Source organism: Carassius carassius, chromosome 10, assembly GCF_963082965.1.
Source record: "Carassius carassius chromosome 10, fCarCar2.1, whole genome shotgun sequence".
Taxonomy (NCBI): Eukaryota; Metazoa; Chordata; class Actinopteri; order Cypriniformes; family Cyprinidae; genus Carassius; species Carassius carassius.
This window is the reverse complement of record NC_081764.1, coordinates 2341369-2359645: the sequence shown is the minus strand read 5'-3', so window position 1 is coordinate 2359645 and position 18277 is coordinate 2341369. Positions and strand designations below refer to the sequence as shown.

At 33.9% G+C, this 18277-nt stretch overlaps 1 protein-coding gene across 4 annotated transcripts in view; it reads right to left on the bottom strand.

The window, feature by feature from the left end:
• Positions 1-231: 231 nt before the first annotated feature.
• Positions 232-18277, bottom strand: part of LOC132151506 (solute carrier family 12 member 5-like) — a 147073-nt gene continuing 129027 nt past the window's right edge. For 3 of the 4 annotated variants that reach the window (XM_059559645.1, XM_059559647.1, XM_059559648.1), the window contains 20 exons: positions 15015-15262; positions 14723-14934; positions 13409-13576; positions 12923-13021; positions 12499-12556; positions 11772-11946; positions 11432-11550; positions 10156-10254; positions 9958-10077; positions 8843-8947; positions 7633-7801; positions 7312-7507; positions 6095-6264; positions 5872-6003; positions 4855-4962; positions 4412-4537; positions 3169-3386; positions 3038-3052; positions 2820-2953; positions 232-2171 (listed from right to left, as the gene is read on the bottom strand). In XM_059559645.1, the coding sequence (XP_059415628.1) occupies positions 2080-2171; positions 2820-2953; positions 3038-3052; positions 3169-3386; positions 4412-4537; positions 4855-4962; positions 5872-6003; positions 6095-6264; positions 7312-7507; positions 7633-7801; positions 8843-8947; positions 9958-10077; positions 10156-10254; positions 11432-11550; positions 11772-11946; positions 12499-12556; positions 12923-13021; positions 13409-13576; positions 14723-14934; positions 15015-15262 (2763 nt within the window). In that variant the 3' untranslated portion in view covers positions 232-2079. The remainder of the gene's footprint in view (positions 2172-2819; positions 2954-3037; positions 3053-3168; positions 3387-4411; positions 4538-4854; positions 4963-5871; positions 6004-6094; positions 6265-7311; positions 7508-7632; positions 7802-8842; positions 8948-9957; positions 10078-10155; positions 10255-11431; positions 11551-11771; positions 11947-12498; positions 12557-12922; positions 13022-13408; positions 13577-14722; positions 14935-15014; positions 15263-18277) is intronic. The other variant, XM_059559646.1, reaches the window with a different exon arrangement.

Genomic DNA, 18277 nt, shown 5'->3' with positions numbered 1-18277 from the left:
AATCTCTGGTTAATTTTGCATCTCAAATATAATTTTGTGATTTGGCTAATGCATTACAATCACGCTGCATAGAGTTCAGATTTCTGGATGCTATTTAATTCATAATGCTTTATAACCTTTGCTGCGCTCACGTCACGTCAGAATTACTGTAATTACCAAACGACAACCGAAAGTCTATTCTGAGGTGTTTATGGACTCAGAAATGATTAGTTTCTGTGGTGACGCCCAAAATGGATCCATATGCAGCTTTATTGATAACGACAGCAATCTACTTCTTTAAAATCACACAAATTCACTTCTTGCAATTGCACAGTAACAAAAAAATCTCATCTCAAAAAAGCATGCAACTACTGAAGCCGCTGCCAATTTGGATGTTTTTATATAAAATCTCAATTATATAATTCAGAGTTTCCAACTTTGACATGATGTCAACGTTAAAGAAATCAAGTTTCAAAGTCAGAAACTTTGAGGTGAGTGCAGCATTTGTGTTTAAAGTGACATTGTTATCAATATTGGTTTCTATTGACAATTCACATATTCATTCACATGGCACGAGTGAAATCGAAGTTTGGCAATACAATCAGATACTATAATACTCTATATATAGCTCTGTGACATTTCCGGTGCAATATAATATAGATTTTGTCGATGATATAGCTAATCCATACAAATCTGTCTGTAAATGCAACAAACATAGAGGATTTCTTCATAGCAAAATGGGAAAAAAAGAAATAAATGGGTAACTTCCATTTGCTCAAGAATGCAATTTGCTCATTCAGTCACTCACACACACACACACACACACACACGTTCATTTAATAAATCCACAGACTCATTAAATCATTTGTTACACAGTGGCTGTCAGTGCAGTTTGAGTGCTTGTTGGGGAGGGGAGGTTCGGTATAATACAGTTCAAGCCGCTATAGTGAAGCCTGTGGCCACCCAAAACACCCTGACCCTGTAAGACAACAGCGTTTCTTCACCAGAATCTTCGGTTATTTCACAACATAAATACTACACCGATATTTAATAATGCCTTGTACACTATTTACACTACTTCAGAGTGGCTGAGTACTTTTTTCATTTTTTTTCTAGCTTGTTCTTTTGTTAATTACAGTGTCGGTTGCACCGATAGACTCTCGCTCGCTGCTTTGCTATCAAACAGCAAGTCGTACACCCTGCCAGCCTTGTTTTTTTGGCACATATTGTGACTGTATTTGGCAGGGGGGATAGCAAGGAACAAATAAAATCATGGAGGAGGTTGATGAGACAAAACAAAAACAAAAGACGAACCCGCTTAAAGTCAACGTGAAATGCAGTTCGCAAACCATTTTACTTCAGTGTTGCAAGCATTCAGGAAGATCACCAAAAAATGGAAGATAGATTTGATGGGGGGGTTAAAAAATAAGATGGATTGGATATGTTTCAGAGGATTTCAGGAGCAATTTCTATATTTTGATTATAAAAACAAATCTTTCTTTGCAATAACATGCACTGATGTTTTTTTTTTTAACGAAAGTAAAAAGGTCTAAGTTTCATTTCATGCTGACTTTAAACTTCACATTTCACATTATAGCATTAACTCATTATTATTTCACGTTTATCTGCAGACCAAAGGGATCGAGCTCAAACCATTAAAATCTTTTCCCAAGGTTGTCCGTCTTTTCCAGAGCAGAAGTATTTCACTGACGTAGTTTTGAACGTCGAATCCTTGACGTACGTGCACATTCTTTTCTGGATCCTCTTCCTCAAAACAAATAAATAAAATCAAATAAATCCCAACCCACCCACTTCTCCTGATTGGGTGAAATTGGTGATTGACAGATAATGTAGGAAAGCTACAGCAGACGGGGCATTGAACAAATACCCACTGACATCAACAGTGCACTTCATAGAACAGTGAAGTGTGGATCACGTCCATCATGAATGAGAGTAATGCCAGTGAGAGCTTGGCAGACCAGTAGAATGGGATTTTCTGTTGGGCGAATGAAGCTGGTTGATGGAAGGGAATTTTGGGATATTGCTTGGGCCACACTGGGGAAGGAGGGCAAATGGGATGGGACGAAGTCGACTAGTTTCTTAAGAGTAGATGGTGATGACCTCGCGACCTCCACCACGCACGAGGAGGACCCGGTTGAGACCTTCGGTTAAAACCTCCATGAATTCCATGTCTGATTGATAGTGTCAAGGAAATGAGAGCATTTGCAGTATGTACTGTATATATTGTGAACAGTATGCAAATGTGTAAAAAACAATTGGTGTCAGTAAGTGTGTCATGCTTACCAAGGCTATTGTGAAATATTATTACAATTTCTAAAAGTTGGTTTCTATTTGTATATGTTTTGAGTCAAAGCTGAATTTACTCCAGTCTTCAGCGTCACATGATCTTTCAGAAATCAATCTAATATGCTGATTTGCTGCATATAAGAGACATTATTAGTGTTGAAAACATGGTGCTGCTTAATATTTTTGTGGAAACTGTGATACTTTTTTTTTTTTTTCAGGATTCTTTGATGAACAGAAAAGTACAGCATTTATTCCAAATAGAAACATTTGTAACATTAGGAATATATTTAAAATCACATTTGATAAATTGAATGTATAATTTCTGGTTAAAAGCATTAATTTCTTTCATTAAAAATAAAGTCGTTTCCCATAATGCAGTGCACTCGATGTGACCATCTAAAAACAAATGTTATTTTAAAATCTGTCTTGACCCATTATTTTTTTGGACTACCAAACTGGAATAAAAATTAATAATAACCATAAGATTCTAAAGGAAGACGACAAAAAAAAAACACAAACAATGATCAGGATACAGTTCTCGTCTCCGCTCCTGTTTTTGGGCGGTCCGGGCATGTTGAGCAGGACTAGTCTGGCCTCCTGGGATTTCTTTACGATAACTTCATTGAGTCTGAGTGCAGTGTGCATGCGCCTCAAGTTGGACTGGTTTCTAAAAACAAAACCATCAACCGTAAGCTCATACACATTCATCAACATCAGTGTGAACATGTGCATCGCTGACAGAGATACTCACAGATTTTCCCACTCTCTGTGGCATGACAAAAAAGGAATGAAAGACAAGTGTAAAAGCATGCAATGCAAAACTGAACCTGAATTCAAACATATTTTTAAATCAAGTGATTGTTTGGTGCATGCTGCACTCACGGTTTCATGTTGAAGAGGTCTTTGATGGCCTCTGGTGTCGTGGCTCCTATAGGTTTGGCTTGATCTCCATCACACTTGGCTTCGGTCCATGTCATCTGAAGAGCCGTGCCGGGGGTCTCGGCATCTGCGCTGGGGGACTGCGGTGTGGCCGGGGTCGGTGGGTTGGTACTCTGGTCATGAATGAGCTGTTCCTGTTGGGATGGGGACACAGGGACAGACTGAGAGGGCAGGACCGGCACAAACGCACATATGGAGAATGTCAGGGCAAAGGAGGAGGAAAAGAAAACATTAATGCTCAGATTAAAAGAGTTCAAAAATTAAAATAAAATTTTAAATAGATAAATCATAAATTATGAAGTAAAAATAATAAACAATCAAATTAAATAATCACAATAATGATAACAAATGAGATTATGATTACAATCACTATAAAAATGACAACGCCTTATAATGAATATTATATAATAAATCATCATTAAATAAAAGATTAATAATAAAAATAAAATTGAAAAATATTTTATTGATGATTACTTTCATTTTAATTATATTTCATTTTATGAGATTACAATCACAAACTGACAATGCTTTTATATTGGATAATGGTTACACTTTAGAACACATATTCACAGTTAATTTTCCCTCCATAAACTGCTAATTTGCTGTTTATTAATAGTTTGTAAGATAAGTAGAAATAAAATATGACATTCATATTTGCTTTATAAGTACTAATAAACAGCTATGAATATGCATGCTAATAAGCAGCTAGTTAATAATAAGAATTGGTCCTTACCAAAATAATGAATAAATATAACATAAAAAGTAATTTTTTTATTGACAGATTATTTTCATTTTTATTATATTTCATTGTTTTGACTTCTAGAATTAAATAATTAAAAGACAAGTTATGAAACTAAATAAAACTGCAATTAATAGTTACCATATTCAAATTAAATGTATGCTCAATAAAGCAAGAATTAAATGTAAAATAATATATATAAATAAAAACAATAAATAATGATAAAATTAAATAATTAAAATAACATTTATTATAACTAAAAATATTTAAAATAAAGGACTTTTGAGAGAGAGAGAGTTGGATTCTGCCGTGTCCATTACTCTGAAAGGCATCACATAAACACTGATATCAGACAAAACGCTCAAGCTGAGATCACAGCATCAACACGGGCGATGTGGCTGTTATTGCCATGTAAGATGAAAGCTGGCTCGGTCCGTCCTGCTGTACCTCCTCTTCTGGTTTCTCCTCTTTGCTGCAGGCCACCGGTTCCTCAGTCACACTCAGATGAGTCGTGACAGCGGCCGGGTTCTTACGGCGGATCGACCCGCGAGAACTGTCAGTGATGCTCTGGATCTGAAGTGAGAGGACGATGGTAATAATAATGAGAGGTGAGGCCCCGCCCACATGCAGTGATGTAATGCATAATGAGAGTCAACATCCAGCCTTGCTGTTAATTTGCATTTTTATACTGTGATGTAATATTATTACATTAAAGAGATATTTTCCATAAAGTACAATACTGAAGTTAAAGTATTTTTACTCTTTAGTATGAAAAGTATCCAAGCCAAACATAAACATTGCCGGGTTTAAACGAATCGAATGACTTTTGACATTAACTTTGATGCACGACTTTGTAAAGTAACATGTTTAGTCTTAAGCAGAGGTTGTACCTCACGTTCACGCTCAGTCTTGGTGAGGTTGATCTGCTTCAGGATCTGAGATCTCTGCTCCATCATCAGGGTCTTCTCATATGTGTACGCTGAGATATCGCTCTCATGCTGAAGATACAGTGAGACAATGGTTTTCAACAGTTCTCAGAGAGCCACTCAGAGCTGTACAGAAACAGCGAGAATACAGTCTACAGTTCATAAAGGAATCGTTGACCCAAATATACATATTTATCATCATCTGCAGCTACTTTTTCTGAAAATTCAAACCTAAAATAAAATAATAATAATAAAAAGTAAAACTATTTTTAAATAATTTGTCATATATATATATATATATATATATATATATATATATATATATATATATATATATACGGTAAGTAAAAAATTATATTGCATTATATATATATATAAAAAATATGAAATTCTTATAATTTGGAACAGCCTTTACTGAATATTTTAACAATTGTAAAAAAATTATATATATATATATTATATATATATATATATATATATATATATATATATATATATATATATATATATATATATATATATATATATATATATATATATATATATATATATATATATATAAAACTAAGTTATTAATAATTCTTAATGTAATTCTAAGTTATTAATTTAAAATCAAATTTATTTTCACACACACATCCAAATAAAAATTATTTTCGAGTTAATTTTTGGCCAATATTTAGACTCCATTGTTGTCAAACATTTTAAATCATTAAACGGCAATAAATTGGATTTGATCATTTGAAAAATGATAACAAATACTATAAAATGTTACACTACATGTTTAACACAGCATCAGTTTTTGCCCAACTTTTTAAATATTTATTTAAATATTAAATATATAACCCTGGTTCATTTCTGACCTCGATCACCTCACTTTCATTTCTCAAGAAGATTAAGATTTTCAACTTTTCAACTCAAATGTCATCCGGTCCCTCTCGCTAACTTGCTTTTGAGCACGAGTAGTACAAGTGAGTGCATTACCATCTCCACCACCTCCACTGCAGCGTCTATGCGCAGGTGATACAGGAAGGTTGTCAGGTCCTTCTTCATCTGGATGCTGTTATCGTCCATCTGGGCCACAGTGAAGATGCGCATCTTGCACTTCCTCCAAACCTACAGAACATCATCCACAGATATCCACATGTGAGCTGCAGTGACCAAGCTACACGTCATTCTGATAGAAATGAAGCGTTGAGGCATGCACCTTGTGCTGGCGGAGGAGGAAGGGCAGCAGCATCAGCATGCCTCCATCATGAACGATCCACCAGACGTCAATGTGACCCTCTGTGAAGCGCTCTCCGTTTGACGGGAAGGCCGAGATGTTCTTGGGCACCATCAAGGCTTTACTGGCAGCAGTGGTTTCTCTTACCAGCTCTGTAATGTAGACACGTTTATATTTATTACTTACACTTATGACTATATTATTTTTACTGATTTGAGACTTTTGTTTGTTGGTGTTTCATAATGTTAAGCTGTTTTTGCACTGATATCAGACTTATCATTAATTTCTTATGCATGATCTAGTTTTTCAGCTTGTATCCATTAAGTTCCAAATACAAAGAAATTATTTTTAATTCTTTAATTCTTTGTATTAAATACAATTAATAGTATTTAATAAAAAAAAAATATTTTACTTCATGTTGTTAAATATTTGAAATTAAATTAAATTAAAAATATTTAACAATATGAAGTAAAATATATTATTTTTTTTATTAAATATTATAAATTATATTTAATTCTTTGGATTTATATTAAATTCTACGAGGATCTATGAAGACTATTTTTCCATCACTGATCCAAAAGTAAACAGGAAAGTTGCTGGTTAAACCTTTAAATAGATTAATTGTGTACAATAAGACCAAGAGAAAATAAATAGAAATATAATTAGGAATATATGTATATTGACTAACAATTATAGGAATAACTGAATATTATAATTAAAATTATAGTTTAAATAAAAATTTGAATTAATTTATATAAATGTGAATCTATTTTGGATGTGTTACTAAATGTACACTAATAAATATGCATATTGACATATTTGTAAGAATAAATGAATAAAATAAATCTGACCAGAATTGCACGATATAAACTCAGAATTGTGTGGAATAACTGAGACAATTTTGAGATGGAACACAGTTCTATTTGTGATTTTTTTTATACCTCACTTTTTTCCACTTTTTTTCACAAATGTGAATTTATATCTCACAATTAGATTTGATTTATATTTCACTATTCTCAAAGCTGCAAAAAAGTGTGATTAGTGAAAAATGAACTAAATAAATAACTAGAATGTTCCAACTAATCAAGTCTTTCAGGCTTATTTGAAAACCTTTTGAGGAAAGTAAAGGTTCAATGGTTGTTAATCTTCATCACTCATCAACCTCTAAATAAGAGTGAATCAGAAGAAATGTCTCTCACCGATGAAGTTCCTCCAGCTCCGATGATCCTCGGCCTGTTTCCAGTTGCGTGGCCAGGAGGCCAGTACAGTATTGTGCTGAAGACCTCCCAAACCTCCGGCCTGGACCAAATGTGACGTGGCATCCCTCATGTTAGAAGAGATGACCACCTGACAGAAACCCTTCACCTTCTCCGCCTCCATGAGCTTCCTCAGAGACTTTGAGACACAAAACAAATAGGGAAATGACATTATAACCCAAATAAATGTAATAATTAGGTTCCAGCGTATGCTGTCTAAGTAGTTCACTAGCCTTGTTGTGTCTGTGTTTGTGTCTATGTCACCTGTTCGGCCTGCTGTCCTTGAGGATGGTTTTCCAGGTAGGTTCCCTCCAGCGCTGTGCCCACGATGGTCAAACCCTTCCCAGCCTTCAGCTGATTGGTCAGAGACAGCAAACGCGGCTGCTCCACATTCAGCTCAGAATCCATGCTGACCAGGACTAATATCTGAGGCCTGAGGAGGAACAAAAGCAGGAGGGAATAGTGGGCAAAATGTGAAGAAGATAATGATATAAATACTTGACATTTAAAATTCAGCATAAATATGTATAAATATAAATCTAGTAAATATACAGTACATATCTACATAATTAAAATATATTAATATTTTAGAAACATCTGAGCCTGGGAACATTTCAGTTGCATTGCGGTGTATGGAGGGTTAGAGAGCTCTCAGATTTCATCAGAAATATCTTCACTTGTGCTCTGAAGATGAACGAAGGTCTTACGGGTTTGGAACGACGTGAGGGCGAGTCATTAATGACAGAATTCTAGACAGAATTTTTAGGTGAACTAATGCAGTTTTTTTATTTCTATTTAGCTTTAATTATTTTTTTTATTCCAGTCTTTGTTTTACTCATTTTAATTTAATTTAACTTTCATCATATTTTCATTCCAGTTAGCTGACAAAAGCTTTTTATTTATTATTTACATTTAATTTAATTTTAGGTTTTCATTTTATTTCAGCCTATTTCTGTTAATGAAAATATGTGAACACACACACACACACACACACACACACACACACACACACATGTTTGTTTTTGTGAATAGTGTGTTCATCCTATAGACATAATGGTTTTTATACTGTACAAACTGTATATTCTATGGCCCTACACCTAACCCTACACCTAACCCTAACCCTCACAGGAAACTTTGTGCATTTTTACTTTCTCAAAAACACTCATTCTGTATGATTTATAAACGTTGTGAAAAATGGGGACATGGGTTATGTCCTCATAAGTCACCCTCTCCTTGTAATACCTGTGTCATACCCATGACATTATACAGAGCTGTGTCCTGATATGACACAAAAACAAGAGCACACACACACACACACACACACACACACACACACACACACACACATATGATGTATATATTCACACACACACAAACTAGTAATATACATATATTAATGATACAATTATGTACTGTATTTTTTATACAATTATTTTAAATTATATATATGCAATCAGTAGGTATTTGCACTCACCTCCAGTTCTTGGTGTGCGGTGGTCCCTCTTCCAGCCTCATGAGGGCGAAGCGGGCTGCGCTGAGAGACACACCTCGTATACCATCACCCCATTCCTTTTCCGCCCTGTCAGCACAGACAGACACACACACACACACACACACACACACGTCTTTTTCAAAAACTCTGTGTATGTTCAGAAGGCCATTCTAACAAATTACTGCATATATTATATCCACAGTCATAAGAACCGATTTATGATTCTGCCGGTGGGTGTCCACTCTCTGTACCAAATGTGTAACAGACGCCTTGTAGACACAAAAAAAGTATTGTATGTGTGTTTTTTTTTCTTATAATAAAGTTAACATTGGCTGCATATCATGGTATTTATTACTTATCAGAGTCCATGCCAAATCAGCATGCTCCTGTTTTTCAAATAAAACCAAATAATTCATTTGTTGATCAAATGCACAAATATATTTGATGAAGATTTTTGCTCTACTGAGGAAATTAGCAAATATCCTGCAATTTTTTCTGACTTTAAAGCATACTGCCATATCAAACTTACTGATGAAGAAAACTGGTCGAACATCATAAATAACGACTAGTCTGATTTGACGAGTACATTTTTTTGTTTTCCGTTGCTGCTCGTGCTTTTGTCTGTAGAATATTGTATTTATATTGAGTTGCATGCTATATTTCGGATGCGTGCATTTCCTTGATGCCATCTGTCAACATGAACAAAGCACCTTGTGCTGGGTACTGTATCCCACAATGCAATGCACAAGATTTGACTTTGCATTTTGACAAAAAAAAACAACAACATTTTTTGAATAATTTTTGTTTAAAGTGAAGACTATGACATATGCATACTGTTATTTAAATAGCTTCTGTTTTTAAGTACACAGTATATCCTGTGCAGACCAGAGTAATTAATTGCTCTTTAATTTCAGCATGACTCTGGAAGTGTTTCCAATGGAAAGGCACTAAACTAATCAAACCCTGGAGCAGATTTCAGCTGTTCTTTGCCGGCTGGATTACGAGGGATCCTGAGAGGTCAAACGCCTAAAACTCAATTCTAATCCATCGTCTTGGTTTTCCAGCTCCCCCTCGACTCCGGGTCACAATCCACTTACCCTCGAAACTCTATATACTTGTAGATACAGCCGGCGATTCCCATGGCAACAATGGCATAGTACCAAGAACAGATGAACATGAGCGAGAGACAGAGGCTCATGCCAAGGAAGGATAGAGTCCTGATAGGAAAACATGAAGGCAAACATTAGTGTACAAATATGAGTGAAGCCACAGCAAACGGCAAGACTGGAGCTCACCAGTGGTAGAACTTGAATCGCGGTCTCCAGTTGGGCGTTCTGAGCAGAGTCTGAACAGCACAGGCCAGATTCACAAACATGTAACACATGAGGAAAAACCTGCAGCCGCACGAGAGAAACAAACACAGACATGTCAATACACAGAAACAGATAAACGGGACTTTGTCTCAGATGTTTGGACCCTTAAACCACACTTAAAATGTCTGAATGTGATTGTCTCAAAAAAAGAGATTGTTACAAAAACTGAACTAAATAACATTTATAAAAAAAACAAACAAACACACTTTTCAAGCCAAAAAGAGAAAGAAAAAAAGGGCTCCATACTAAAAGATTTAAAAATCATTAATGCAGAATTATTGTTAACTAAACCTAAAGCTTAAACTGTTAAAAATCAGTTAATAAGTAACCAAATAAATATTATTACTATATATTATTTATATAATATTATAGTATTCAATAATATTTTGAACTAGCTTTTATTTTCATATTTTCCATTTTCTATTTAGTTTTGTTATTAATTCTGTTATATAATAGTTATGTTTGTTAAATATATATATTATGACCACCATGTACCCATCCTCTGATGGCTACTTCCAGCAGGATAATGCACCATGTCACAAAGCTCGAATCATTTCAAATTGGTTTCTTGAACATGATAATGAGTTCACTGTACTAAAATGGCCCCCACAGTCACCAGATCTCAACCCAATAGAGCTTCTTTGGGATGTGCTGGAACGGGAGCTTCGTGCCCTGGATGTGCATCCCACAAATCTCCATCAACTGCAAGAGTCTATCCTATCAATATGAGCCAACATTTCCAAAGAATGCTTTCAGCATGTTGTTGAATCAATTAAAGCAGTTCTGAAGGTGAAAGGGGGTCAAACATAGTATTAGTATGGTTTTCCTAATAATCCTTTAGGTGACTATATATATATATTTTATATATATATTTATATTTATTTATGTATTTATTTAACATTTGTTTCTGTTTACCTTTCATTTATATTTAAATTCAGTCCTTATTTTAGTTTTAGCAATTTTTAGTTCTTTAACTTATTTTACATCAACATATTCTTCAACATACCGTATTCCATATACAGTATATATATATATTTTTTTTCAGCTTCATTCCATTATTTTTTTTTTACGTTTTAATTTTAATTAACAATAATATCACTGGTGGATTGATTTAAATTTGTATTACCTAATGCAATGACATTCAGTCATTTTTATGTGTGACTTTCTAATGCTCCTGGATATATGCATGGCCTCTTACATGGAGAGAATCGGAGCGACGTTATCCAGAGAAGCGATGAGAATTCCACTCTCACAGATACATGCGGTCAGGAGCAACGCCCAGGTGGGCTCCCCGTTTGCTTTTCCATGACCAAACACCTGCAACACACACACACACACACACACACACACACACACACACACACACACACACACACACACACACACACACACACACACACACACACACTTACATGTTCATGAACAGGTAAAAACAAGATCAGTGCTGGCAGCTCTTGGCCAGAGTTAGCTGCAATGTGAATCTGACTTTATGCTGAAAGTCAATGGCTAAACACTAAATATCATGTGAGCACGCTCACCCTGAGGAACGGCACGATGCCGTCTCGTGCAATGGCTTGTAGGAGACGCGGAGCACCTGTCAAGCTCTGAAGCCCTGCACCGCAGGTGGAGAAGAAGGAACCGATGACGATGACCCAAGGTGAAGGCCACGCCAGTGTCCCGATCACCAGATTCCCCCTGACCGCCTCACCAAACCTAATACACACAAACATACACAAAGAATTATGAATTACTCAGCCGGAAAAATGACAGTCAAGACATTTATAATGTTACAAACGATTTCTATTTCAAATAAATGCTGTTCTTTTCCATTTTCTGTTCATCAAAGAATCCTGAAGAATAAAAATGAATGATTTCCACTAAAATATTGGTCAGCGCAACTGTTTTCAACATTGATAATAATCGGAAATGTTTGTTGAGCAGCAAATCTTCATATTAGAATGATTTCTGAAGATCATGTGACACTGAAGACTGGAGGAATGATGCTGAAAATATAGCTTTGATCACAGAAATAAATTACATTTTAAGAGATATTCAAATAAAAAACAGTAACTTTAAACTGTAATAATATTTTACAATATTACTGTTTTTACTGTATATTTGATCAAATAAACAGCCTTGGTAAGAATAAGAGACTTCTTTTAAAAAACATTAATTTAACCAAACTTAAATATTTAAATGCTAGTGTATTTTTTCATGCATTACATATTTATAAGTTATAAGACACATTTTAAACACATAACATACTTATCCCTCAGCACCATTCCCTCGATGCAGGAACCAAACAGAAGCACACTGGACATGTCTGAATATTTCAGTTAAAGAGCGTTGGTTTTTTTGATAAACAAGTACTCTGTAATCAACAGGTTTGAGTGTTTTTAAGTCTTTTAGCTTCTCCATGGAGTGATTCCTAGGCTTACATAATGCATATTAGAATTGAGAAGACTGATTCTTTTGAATAATTTGGTTCATTTGTTCAGTTTGGTCAAAAGAACTGGTTCAAAAACTTACCAACTACTACGTACACTGGATCTGTTTGTAAATGACTCTTTGTAAACCGATTCAACTGAATCACTAAAATGAGTCATTTGATATTTGAACACTAAAATCATAAACTGTATCGCAGGAGGGTGTTGTATCAGACTGTGTGTGTTTCTATCTGAGAGGATACAGATGATGGAGGTGGTGGTGATGGCCAGGATGGTGCCGATGGGAATGGACTTCTGGGCATCTTGCAAATCACCGGATCGGTTTGATCCAGCCATGATACCTGTTCAAAACAAGACAGACCACAGAATGGCTACAGTGTTTGCTCAAAACATAATTCCCGTACTTCCATTTGGGTTATTTCATAGTTTTGATAACTTGGCTTGTATTCTAAAATCAGGAGTCTTTTATACATTCTTAAAAAGCAATTAAGGTTCATTATCTGCATTTATAGTTCTATTTTAACATTCACCATTGCACTTACAGTTATTTTAATAATTATAATGATTGCAAAGAGGGTTCTTGAAGAAAATGTTACTTCTTTGACAATGCTTTTGGAACTTTGATTCTTTTAAGAACGTAGATTATTCTTATGCATTCCGATCCACAAGGTTAATCTTTATAATCAGAAATGATGGCTGAGATCAGGGCTGTCAAGAGAAATCTTTACCGGTCACGGAGGGGAAGTAGATGCCCACCAGCATGGTGAAGAAGCTGGTGATGTCTGCAAGCACGTAGCGGTTGGTGTTTGTCGGCTGAGAATCTGGTTCTTCAATGGAGGGTAATCCCAACTTCTCAATGAACACTCCCTTATCCATATAATTCCCAAAGAGATTCTCTGGAAGAGAGAGAGAGAAACAGGGAAACTAAGAGAGCGAATGTGAGAAATGTGTACATTTATTTATCTTTAGTGTTAGAGGCTTAATTAACACTAATTATGAGCAATATTAATAGCAACGGATGGCTGAAACAGGAAAAATTTATATTTGAAAAAAGAACATTCAATCTGAATATATTCATACAAAAGTGTAAAACAAAAGTGAATGTCTTCTGTTTGGGTTCGGTAAGATTTTTAATGTTTTTGAAAAATGTCTCTTATGCTCATCAACCAATATGGCAAAATAAAATTATCTGTTTTAAATATATATATATATATGTTGTAAACCATGATGCTCAATCAGATATATGTTTGAACTGAAAATATATCTACTTTCACATTCATATTTCAAAATATTTTTCAGATTGTATTTTAGGGGCAAGAAAATATACTGCCAATCTCACAGCAGCCTATCTATTCATGGTTTACTTTCTTTCAAAAGTGTTTTATGTTCACACGTGTTATAGGGGTTATAAAAAAAAACTAAAAGATTTTCTTCAAATTTAACGTGAATGTGTTTTATTGGACCGAAATATTATGGAGGGTAAAATATATATTTTTAATTCTTAAAAAAAAAAAATATATATATACAGTATATATAAAAAGAAAAGAAAACTTTGTTAGAAAATAAATTTACATAAATATATTTTCGAAAAATATTTTAATATTTAAATATATGTTTGGCCATTTTTTTTACATTCCAAAATATATTTAAAAACTATTTTTAAAAATCAATTTTCTAAATTATTTGCTGTATGGCTGCATTTATAAAAAACGGTAATATTGTGAAATATTCTTATACTTTGAAATAACTATTTTCTATTTGAAAGTATTTTAAAATTTCATTTATTTCTGTGATCAAAGCTGAATTTCTTTCAGAAATTGTTCTAATATGCTGATTTGCATCTCAAGAAACATTTCTGATCGTGAAAGTTGAAAACAGTTTGATGAGTGAGTTTTGATTAATAGAATGTTCAAAAGAACAGCATTAATTTCACTTTTATTCTATTTGCAATGCATTCTTGCTGAATAAAAGTGTTCATATATTTCTTAAATATATATATATATATATATATATATATATAGTCACTTTGTGGCTGTATTTACCGCGCAGAATACCACTCATAACTCCGGGGATTCCCTGTATTTCCGTGATGTTGTTGTTAGCGAAATAGCTGTCGCAGGTGGCGTTCAGGAACTCAGAGTCGCAGAAGATCCGCCAGAGCTTGGTTGTGACCGTGGCGTTTTCTCTCTCGATGACTTTCGCACACACATCGAAGCCTTTCCAAACCAGAGTCCGGTTTCCCAGCACACACACTCTGTGGAAATCATTTCACACAAACTCATTCTTGGCAGCTTCAGTTATGGTATGTGATTGTAATGTTGCTGAGGCACATACGGGAAGACTGGAGGATCGAAGGCAGTTTTGATCACTCCGGCATAGACGGCGAGGATCGAGCAGATCACACAGGCGAGGAAGAGCAGAGCCAGCTTGTTCACGTACTTCACTCCTACAAACACCACAATGGCCATGAAGCTGAGCACCAGCGTGCCGTAAACACGCATGTTGTTCAGCATGGTGGCCTCGGCCTCGGCTCCCTCCAGACCCTCCATCTTAAAAACTGCCGCTTGTGGTACGATGTACACCTGAGAAAGGAGGGAAAATAAGGTGCAAAGAGGAAAAAATAATTGAAAGGATAAAAGGGAACCAAAAAGAACAAAAATAATTAGGTCTATCAATCAATATTCTGTGATAAAATAACCTAAAATTACTGATGCCATATGTCTTCTGCCATTCTGCCTGTATTACATTAGATATGCAGAACAGACCAAAAGTTTGGAAACATTACTATTTTTAATGTTTTTGAAAGAAGTTTCTTCTGCTCATCAAGCCTGCATTTATTTGATCAAAAATACAGAAAAAACTGTAATATTGTGAAATATTATTACAACTTAAAATAATAGTTTTCTATTTGAATATACTTAAAAAAATAATTTATTCCTGTGATGCAAAGCTGAATTTTCAGCATCATTCCTCCAGCCTTCAGTGTCACATGTAACATCAGTCGATCACATGATCATTTAGAAATCATTCTAATATTCTGATTTATTATGAGTGTTGGAAACAGTTCTGCTGTCTCATATATTTAAAGAATTAAAGGAATTAAAACAACTGCATTTATTCAAAATAAAAATACAATTCTAATAATATATATTCTAATAATATATTTTCTTTACTATCACTTTTTATCAATTTAACACATCCTTGCTGAATAAAAGTATTGGTTTTATTTAAAAAAGTTTCTGTGCATCACAGAAATAAATGATAATTTAAAGTATATTAAATTTAAAATCAATTATTTTAAATTGTAATAATATTTCACAATATTACATTTTTTTCTGTATTTTTGATCAAATAAATGCAGGCTTGATGAGCAGAAGAAACTTCTTTTAAAAACATTAAAAATAGTAATGTTTCCAAACTTTTGGTCTGTACTGTATATACTATATACCTGTGCTTTTCCTACCAAACTAGTTCAGTTTACCTTCCACACAGTAACCAAGTTTCACACCAATCTTTCTAACAAACTTATCGTTGAAGACTTAAAGGGTTAGACAAATGTTTATAACTGCACCGTCAAATATGTGACCCTTGAGCACAAAACCAGTTTTAAGTCTCTGGGGTTTATTTGTAGCAATAGCCAAAAATACATACTCGTCAAAATTATAGATTTTTCTTTTATGCCAAAAATCATTAGGATATTAAGTAAAGATCATGTTCCGTGAAGATACTTTGTACAATTCCTACTGTAAATATTTCAAATATTTTCAAATAGTTGTATCTCGGACAAATATAGTCCTAAACAATGGAAAGATTATTCCACTTTCAGATTATGTATAAATCTCAATTTCGAAAAAATTTACCCTTATGACTGGTTTTGTGGTCCAGGGTTACATATAATACAGAAACAAGATTGGACAGGGTTAAAGGTAAAAGAATATCAGAAAAAAAGAGTCTACAATTGATAGAAACAAATTACATCAAACATACAAGATGAATAAAATAATAAGCCTAAAACTACAAATAAAAGAGCCAAAGAAGAGCAAACAGACAAAGAGGGACAAAATAACGAGAGATGAGTGAGATTCACAATGACACAGGCGGTAAAACAGACTAGTGTGAGTTCAGTTCCAAGCACTAATTGAACTAGTCAAGCGTGGAATTAATACTGCAAATGGCCCGCCATTAGTCCTTATTAGAGGCCTGACCTAAATTATATTAAATGCCATAAACTTTTGGGTGCAAATGGTCCGCTTCACTGCTCTAAGCACAATATATTGCATCATTCATTATTCTGTTTAAGGATTTTCCCTTTATAAGAGGATTAAAAGTGAGAAATTATTAGGAATCTTATACAATATGTTAAGATCATAGGGTCATAGTTCATCCCACAAAATAAATACACATTAAATATAATATAATATAATATAATATAATATAATATAATATAATATAATATAATATAATATAATATAATATAATATAATATAATATAATATAATATAGTGCAAAATTAGTTGTATAGATGGTAATGAAATTGAAAGACTGACATTTGTGTAGGTGTTCAGCTACATCCAATTGTTTAAAAAAATATATATTTTTATTTTTTTTAGATTTACAATGTTCTAGTATTGTATTGCTGTAGAAATGTAGAAAATTTTGCAGACATTTTTTGATGCATATATTATGTCTCATTACTCATTCTTGATTCTCCCCATGAAAGGACAATTTTGACTGTTCACACCGCACTTTTCCATACAATGAAAGCACACTGTGTTCAGAAGCACCGAGAATAACTGAATAAATGAAGCATCATAAAATTAGTCTATACAACTTGCCCTCCAGCATAGCTGTCAAATCTCATTCATGCTTCTGCAAATTAAACCTGGTGCAGCACAGTACATGCAGTACCTGGAAAGATCATGTTTTTGCTTTAATAAAAAAATAAAAAATGAAAAAAAAGATTAGAACAACTAATAAAAACTTTATAATGTTTTTTGTAAAGTTTTTGCAAGTAAATATGTTTTACACAAAGTATTGAAATACGTTAATATTGACCGATATATTTTTGTTATTAATTATTTTATTATATTTCTTCAGATTTTTTTCTAAATAATATTAAATTAAACGAGTTAAAGGGATAGTTGTCATAATTTGAAATTTTGTGATAATTTAGTCACCCTCGTGTTGTTCTGAACCTGTATGTATTCTGAAGAATGTTTGGTAACCAAGCAGTTTTGATTACCATTGACTTCCATTGTGAAAAAACACAAACAAACAATGGAAGTCAATGGGAACCGAAACTGGCTATACCTTTATACATTTCTGGTTTGGTTTAGATGAAACTGTACTTTAACTTGAATATCTATTTCTCTCACACATCTATTGAATGGCTACATAAGACACAACATCACTGGCAGCAAAGGACCTGTTCTTAACTGAAAAATCATCTGTGTCTAGATGCATTTTTACAAAAGTGTATTTAATTTCTTGTTCATCACACTTTAATTTTATCTCTCTCTCTTTTTCTACTTTCCTCTCCTCCTCTTACAGTGAGTAATTAAGTAATTATGCAGACTCTGCATTTAATTGCACCACTG